General features: G+C 34.1%; 1 protein-coding gene across 1 annotated transcript; it reads right to left on the bottom strand.

Moving 5' to 3' along the window:
* Nucleotides 1–2,660: 2,660 nt before the first annotated feature.
* Nucleotides 2,661–6,735, bottom strand: LOC136970065 (serine-rich adhesin for platelets-like). The gene is made up of 16 exons (XM_067264438.1): nucleotides 6,648–6,735; nucleotides 6,494–6,587; nucleotides 6,350–6,438; nucleotides 6,197–6,290; nucleotides 6,137–6,141; nucleotides 5,838–6,081; nucleotides 5,574–5,752; nucleotides 5,364–5,453; nucleotides 5,089–5,243; nucleotides 5,030–5,034; nucleotides 4,436–4,914; nucleotides 4,077–4,376; nucleotides 3,658–3,957; nucleotides 3,358–3,567; nucleotides 3,029–3,238; nucleotides 2,661–2,968 (listed from the first exon to the last, which is right to left on the bottom strand). Exons 1-16 carry the CDS (start codon nucleotides 6,733–6,735, stop codon nucleotides 2,661–2,663), a joined length of 2,850 nt encoding a protein of 949 aa, XP_067120539.1.
* Nucleotides 6,736–8,709: the final 1,974 nt, after the last annotated feature.

The raw sequence follows: 8,709 nt of genomic DNA, 5'->3' as shown, positions 1-8,709 counted from the left end.
TATTTAAGCAAATTTCTTAAGTTTAAATCTGGTTTCTCGTTTTATAATCAAAAGTGGTTAGTTCATGAATTAGATGACTTTTTTGGAAACTTTATCGGTTCACTCTTACTTTCATAATAAACTAACCAATAACTTCTTTATGGCTTTCATCAAATACCACAAGGACTATTTCAGTGTTTCTCAAACTTTTTTGTCTGGTGGCAAACTGAAATTATTGAACAAAATTCACGGCACCCCTGTTATTATTATTATTATTATTATTATTATTTTTTTTTTTTTGCTTTTTTACGGTTAGTAAAGATATGAAAGATGAAAAGTCTTTGAAAAAAATAAAAGCTTTTTAAAGTAAGTAAGTTTATTTCCAAACAACATAAAAACATTCAAAACAAAAGTTATTATTATAAAGGTATCTGGTGATAAAATGAGCTCTCAGTTTTTGATGATTTACTAATTGGTAACTGGTAGCAAAGCTAATTGATTCCTTAGCTTTGCTACCAGTAACCACTTCTTGATCATTAGAATCTTCACGTTTTTTTTTTTAATGAAAAAATTATTCACGATATTGAACGACATAATTAACTTCAATATTTTATTATAAAATTTAATTACAAGTTAATAATTTATTTTTTCTTGTTGTAAAGAAGAAAAATATTTTTATATGATGCTTTTTCGTTATTGTCTGAACATATAACAATAATAAAAACAATTACTGCATTCAACGCATTTATATTGAACTTCTACTCGCTGCGGGAACAGAAGAACAGACAACTAGTAACTAGTTCGTTTTTTTTTCTAGTATTTACGTATCGCCAATTACCGAGTCACTGAGACAAGTGGCGACGTAACAAGATTAGTAAAAAAAACCAATATTCATTTTTTATAATTGTTTTAATTATTTATTTAATTTAATACTTTAATTCCATTATTTTAAGTAATTTTAATTTAATTATTTAAAAATTTCGCGGCACCTGCTTTGAGAACCACTGGACTATTTACACACGCTACAAATTTCTCACTAGCTGACAAATGACAGCTAGTGACAACTATCGAAAAACATCTGGTAATAGCAGCAATTGGGAAAAGTTTCGAGTCTACAGATAAGTTCAATGAATAACACATAGAAAAGAATACGTATGCATATATATAATCTTAATCAAATATTGATTTTGTAGAGGATAAACATCCAGTAATCGAATATCAGCATTTCTTTTCCAAATTATCATTCAATTTACGATTTTTTTTAAAACCGAAATAAAAGAAATAACTTCAATTTCTTTTCAGGCCGTAAAAGAAAAGTATATTCAATAGAAGACGATTTGGTCTATGCTGAGGGAAAGGAAGACTGTATTCTTGCAGACTTCCCATCGGGCAGTGGTGACATTATGAGTCCTCCGCTGGATCAAAGCTTGAGTGTAAGCTTAACATCGCTGTTGTCTCTAGGAGATCACATGTTTCGCAATGACTCTGATAAATTATATCTTGCCGAAGTGATAAAGTTACACGAATTGTCGCATTGGTGGGACTTGCACAACGTGTTGCAAGCGGAATGCTTTCCGAATAATCCGCCGTGCATTTCATTCTTAGGCGAATGGTGTAAAGAACCGTGCATGGACGTAATGAACTTTTCGGCATGGAAAACGACTGATGCACATCGGGCAGATGACAACGCTTTCATCCTTCACCAGCCAGAGAACCCTCACGAAGCGCTGATAGAAAAGCTTCAACGGTTAACAAGATTCCTGTTGAAGTTTTCCATCTGCCGATTCCACGACGAAATGAAAATGAGTCTATTGAACAAACAATAAGTAGAATGCTCATATTTGCTCAGAAGCAAAAGATTCTCGTTCCTTCGACCAATGACGTATTACATAAATATACAACTTGAAACACATGTTTAATCGAAGGGGATAACAAAATGAAAAAGGAAGAGGTAGAGAAGAAAGAAAAGCATACTAAACTGCGACGTTGGTAGAATATATTCTGCTGGTGTCGTCGTTAAGTTCATTTCAAGCTTCTTTGTGCCCAGAAAAACTCTTGCCAGATTTCTATCTAATGAAACTTAATATATTGAAGTTTTAACATAGTATTACGAAAGGGTCGGAACAAACTTTGAATAATTAACATTTCAAACTTCTAAATGCCATTGTATCTCTAAATTGGAGGCCACTAAACCAGTTAAAAGTACCGTTTCTCATTTCGATAAAACAGTTTCTCCGAGAATAATTCCTCAACTCCGTCGAATACAATAGTAAAAGATTAAACAAATCCAGTTAGTGAAATCGTAATATTTTGAATAAATCCTATTAACGCATCCGAAAGTTTTACTGTATCCTGTGAACATACTGGAATGCCTCTTCTTATCTTGTCAATACAACCAGAAAACATCATCTTATCTGTAAATAAAATAAAAACACCTCTCTGTATCTGTAATAGAACCAGAACCCCTCAGCGATTCTGTAAAATAAAACCAAAATGCCTCGCCATATCCGCAATAGAACCAGAACTTCTTACCGTATCTACAATAGAACAAGAACTTCTTACCGTATCTGCAATAGAACCAGAACTTCATACCGTATCTGCAATAGAATTAAAACTACTTCTTGCTGTATCTGCAATAGAACCAGAACTTCTTACCGTAACTGCAATAAAACCAGAACTTCTTACATAGCTGCAATAGAACCAGAAATCCTCACCATATCTGCAATACAATCAGAACTTCTTACCGTATCTGCAATAGTATTAAAACTTCTTACCGTATCTGCAATAGAACCAGAACTTCTTACCATATCTGCAATAGAACCAGAACTTCCTACCGTATTTGCAATAGAACCAGAACTTCTTACAGTATCTGCAATAGTATTAAAATTTCTTACAGTATCTGCAATAAAACCAGAACTTCTTACCATTTCTGCAATAGAACCAGAACTTCCTACCGTATTTGCAATAGAACCAGAACTTCTTACAGTATCTGCAATAGTATTAAAATTTCTTACAGTATCTGCAATAAAACCAGAACTTCTTACCTTACCTGCAATAGAACCAGAACTTCTTATCGTATTTCCAATAGAACCAGAAATCCTCACCATATCTGCAATAAAACCAGAACTTCTTACTGTATTTGCAATAAAACCAGAAATCCTCACCATATCTGCAATACAATCAGAACTTCTTACCATATCTGCAATAGTATTAAAACTTCTTACTGTATCTGCAATAGAACCAGAACTTCTTATTATACCTGCAATAGAACCAGAACTTCTTACATAGCTGCAATAGAACCAGAAATCCTCACCATATCTGCAATAGAACCAGAAATCCTCACCATATCTGCAATAGAACCAGAACTTCTTACCATACCTGCAATAGAACCACAACTTCTTACCGTATTTGCAATAAAACCAGAAATCCTCACCATATCTGCAATAGAACCAGAAATCCTCACCATATATGCAATAGAACCGGAAATCCTCACCATACCTGCAATAGAACCAGAACTTCTTACCGTATCTGCAATAGTATTAAATCTTCTTACTGTTTCTGCAATAGAACCAGAACTTCTTACAATACCTGCAATAGAACCAGAACTTCTTACCGTATTTGCAAAAGAACCAGAAATCCTCACCATATCTGCAATAGAACCAGAACTTCTTATCATACCTGCAATAGAACCAGAACTTCTTATCGTATTTGCAATAGAACCAGAAATCCTCACCATATCTGCAATAGAACCAGAACTTCTTACCATACCTGCAATAGAACCAGAACTTCTTATCGTATTTGCAATAGAACCAGAAATCCTCACCATATCTGCAATAAAACCAGAACTTCTTACTGTATTTGCAATAAAACCAGAAATCCTCACCATATCTGCAATACAATCAGAACTTCTTCCCGTATCTGCAATAGTATTAAAACTTCTTACCGTATCTGCAATAGAACCAGAACTTCTTATTATACCTGCAATAGAACCAGAACTTCTTACATAGCTGCAATAGAACCAGAAATCCTCACCATATCTGCAATACAATCAGAACTTCTTACTGTATCTGCAATAGTATTAAAACTTCTTACCATACCTGCAACAGAACCAGAACTTCTTACCATACCTGCAATAGAACCAGAACTTCTTATCGTATTTGCAATAGAACCAGAAATCCTCACCATATCTGCAATAAAACCAGAACTTCTTACCGTAACTGCAATAGAACCAGAACTTCTTACAGTATCTGCAATAGAACCAGAACTTCTTACCATATGTGCAATAGAACCAGAACTTCTTACTGTATTTGCAATAGAACCGGAAATCCTCACCATATCTGCAATACAATCAGAACTTCTTCCCGTATCTGCAATAGTATTAAAACTTCTTACTGTATCTGCAATAGAACCAGAACTTCTTATTATACCTGCAATAGAACCAGAACTTCTTACATACCTGCAATAGAACCAGAACTTCTTATCGTATTTGCAATAGAACCAGAAATCCTCACCATATCTGCAATACAATCAGAACTTCTTACTGTATCTGCAATAGTATTAAAACTTCTTACCATACCTGCAACAGAACCAGAACTTCTTACCATACCTGCAATAGAACCAGAACTTCTTATCGTATTTGCAATAGAACCAGAAATCCTCACTATATCTGCAATAAAACCAGAACTTCTTACCGTAACTGCAATAGAACCAGAACTTCTTACAGTATCTGCAATAAAACCAGAACTTCTTACCATATGTGCAATAGAACCGGAAATCCTCACCATATCTGCAATACAATCAGAACTTCTTCCCGTATCTGCAATAGTATTAAAACTTCTTACTGTATCTGCAATAGAACCAGAACTTCTTATTATACCTGCAATAGAACCAGAACTTCTTACATAGCTGCAATAGAACCAGAAATCCTCACCATATCTGCAATAGAACCAGAAATCCTCACCATATATTCAGTAGAACCAGAAATCCTCACCATATCTGCAATACAATCAGAACTTCTTACCATATCTGCAATAGTATTAAAACTTCTTACCGTATCTGCAATAGAACCAGAACTTCTTACATAGCTGCAATAGAACCAGAACTTCTTACCATATCTGCAATAGAACCAGAAATCCTCACCATATCTGCAATACAATCAGAACTTCTTACCGTATCTGCAATAGTATTAAAACTTCTTACCATACCTGCAACAGAACCAGAAATCCTCACCATATCTGCAATAGAACCAGAACTTCTTACCATACCTGCAATAGAACCACAACTTCTTACCGTATTTGCAATAAAACCAGAAATCCTCACCATATCTGCAATAGAACCAGAAATCCTCACCATATATGCAATAGAACCGGAAATCCTCACCATACCTGCAATAGAACCAGAACTTCTTACCGTATCTGCAATAGTATTAAATCTTCTTACTGTTTCTGCAATAGAACCAGAACTTCTTACAATACCTGCAATAGAACCAGAACTTCTTACCGTATTTGCAATAGAACCAGAAATCCTCACATTATATGCAAAAGAACCAGAAATCCTCACCATATCTGCAATAGAACCAGAACTTCTTATCATACCTGCAATAGAACCAGAACTTCTTATCGTATTTGCAATAGAACCAGAAATCCTCACCATATCTGCAATAAAACCAGAACTTCTTATCATATCTGCAATAGAACCAGAACTTCTTATTATACCTGCAATAGAACCAGAACTTCTTACATAGATGCAATAGAACCAGAAATCCTCACTATATCTGCAATAAAACCAGAACTTCTTACTGAATCTGCAATAAAACTAGAACTTCGTACCGTATCTGCAATAGAACCAGAACTTCTTACATAGCTGCAATAGAACCAGAAATCCTCACCATATCTGCAATAGAACCAGAACTTCTTATCATATTTGCAATAGAACCAGAAATCCTCACCATATCTGCAATAGAACAGGAAATCCTCACCATATCTGCGATACAATCAGAACTTCTTACCGTATCTGCAATAGTATTAAAACTTCTTACTGTATCTGCAATAGAACCAGAACTTCTTACCATACCTGCAATAGAACCAGAACTTCTTACCATACCTGCAATAGAACCAGAAATCCTCACCATATCTGCAATAAAACCAGAACTTCTTACCATATCTGCAATAGAACCAGAACTTCTTATTATACCTGCAATAGAACCAGAACTTCTTACATAGATGCAATAGAACCAGAAATCCTCACCATATCTGCAATAGAACCAGAAATCCTCACCACATATTCAGTAGAACCAGAAATCCTCACCATACCTGCAATAGAACCAGAACGTCTTACCATATCTGCAATAGAACCAGAACTTCTTACATACCTGCAATAGAACCAGAAATCCTCACCATATCTGCAATAAAACCAGAACTTCTTACCGTAACTGCAATAAAATCAGAACTTCTTACATAGCTGCAATAGAACCAGAACTTCTTATTATACTTGCAATAGAACCAGAACTTCTTACATAGCTGCAATAGAACCAGAAATCCTCACCATATTTGCAATAGAACCAGAAATCTTCACCATATATGCAGTAGAACCAGAAATCCTCACCATACCTGCAATAGAACCAGAACGTCTTACCGTATCTGCAATAGAACCAGAACTTCTTACCATACCTGCAATAGAACCAGAACTTCTTACCGTATTTGCAATAGAACCAGAAATCCTCACATTATATGCAAAAGAACCAGAAATTTTCACCATATCTGCAATAGAACCAGAACTTCTTACCGTATCTACAATAGAATAAGAACACTTCGTATCAAATCGTATCCAGAAGTAGAATTTCTCTTTGAATCTCTCAATACAATCAGAAAACTTCACTGTATCTCCGTATCTATTAATAAAACCAAAGAAGTTTCCCGTAACCTGTTAATAACATTATAACTCTTGTTCATAAGACCTAGAAAAATTCATAAAATTCCACTAACGCACCCGTTAAAAAATGTCTGGTTTTTTAATCTACCTAGCTACTAGACTAAATAAGACCAGTGTCCCGGCCTAGAATTATCATCATCCGTTATTCTGCCGTTTCAGTGTTCAGCAAACTATTGGAATATTGAAAGTATATACAGTATACTTAATTCTTTACTATTTATTAAACAAAGTGCATGATAAACGAAGTATGCCAAACAGTATGTTTGACATTTGGGCAAGAAAGCTTCAATATCTAATATATTCTAATGGCAGACGTCATCACGTGATTGAGAATCTGGAAGAGTTTGAGGGTACAAATCCACCATAAAAAGCAATAGGCTTGAGCAATCAACACAAAAATAACAATTGATTATAAAATAAACTTTTCGGCCTAAATTTTATGTATTAAAGTATACTGTAATCATTATTTTCGAAATTAAACGATAATGTAATTACTATTTAATCGAAAAAATAAAGTTTGATTGCGTCTAGAAACGTTATTTATTTCTCGTTAGGAACATAATAAATATTTTTATACAAAATATCTAAAAAAATGTAATTTATAATTACTTATTCTTTTTACCTCTATGTCCTTACTTCGCATTTCTGTGTACGTATTGTCTACTCAGATCTTGTTTATTAATAGGACATATTATACTGGTGTAGTTTCTGATTAGCAAAGACAGAAGATCTTAGTGAAAAGTTAAAACAAAATATTTTTATTTTCAGGTGAAAATAAAGATATTTTGTTTTGACTTTTGACAAAGATCTCTTGTCCTGCTATTGTCCCAGTAGACAATATATACACAGAAATATAATTACTGTACTTATCTTTATCTGGAATCGCAAAATCTGGGAAGTTCCGAAAACAGAAACTAAAGATTCATTCTTTCATTGAAATTGCGATAGTTTCATACAATTTATCTCAGAAAACTTTTCAAATTAAAAATGATGCAAGAATATCCAACAGTTTATAATCACACACACGCGCGCGCGCGCGCGCACACCAAAAGAAAAAAAAAATACATATAGAAAACTTAGAATGACAATAATTATATTTTTGTTTTTCGTGATATGAGAGATTGTTGTCATATTTGGTCCTTTACCGATTAGAAACATTGCAAAAATTGCGCATTAACGTCTTACATTGAACAGTGAAAGTTTGCCTGGGAACTTTACCAAACCCTTTTGAAAAATATCTGGTTTATAATAGAAAAAAAGATGAAGGAAGAGAATCTTAAAATAAAACATAATCTAAAGGAAGACATTATAAGTGTTCGGCTCCAAAACCGAGCGTCAAATTATTTGTTTCTTAATTGTTTTCTCATACCAAAAGATACCAGGTTATTTTTAAAGATAGATGTGGTTTTTTTTGTTTTTTCTCTTACTCCGTGAGCTCTAAGATGAGCTTTTTTACAAAGGCCATTATGGGTTTGGCTAGGCTTACAACGGGCTGCTAAATAATAAAGGATGGGATCTGAAATATTCGGGACGGATCGCACCAAAAAATTCCTATGGTTTTTCGACCCGTAATATTATTTGTATGTATACGTCTTGGTAAGAAGCTTTAACGAGCATAGAGACAAAGCGCGCTTCTCAAACATTTTCAAGAAAATGGAAATTCTGAGCGACTTATGAGTAAGTTTTGCAAAATATTTCATCGAAGACAGTGTGGTTCGGTGAGAAAGAGTCTTACTTTACGGGGTTTTCTAAAAAAGGCCCTCTTAGTTCCCACAGTACAGAAACGTTAAAAAAATCTTT

Source organism: Centruroides vittatus, unplaced genomic scaffold (assembly GCF_030686945.1).
Source record: "Centruroides vittatus isolate TY-2023 unplaced genomic scaffold, ASM3068694v2 contig_1042, whole genome shotgun sequence".
NCBI classification, from domain to species: domain Eukaryota; kingdom Metazoa; phylum Arthropoda; class Arachnida; order Scorpiones; family Buthidae; genus Centruroides; species Centruroides vittatus.
Note: the sequence above shows the minus strand (reverse complement) of the source record. Positions and strands in the feature narration are given on the sequence as shown.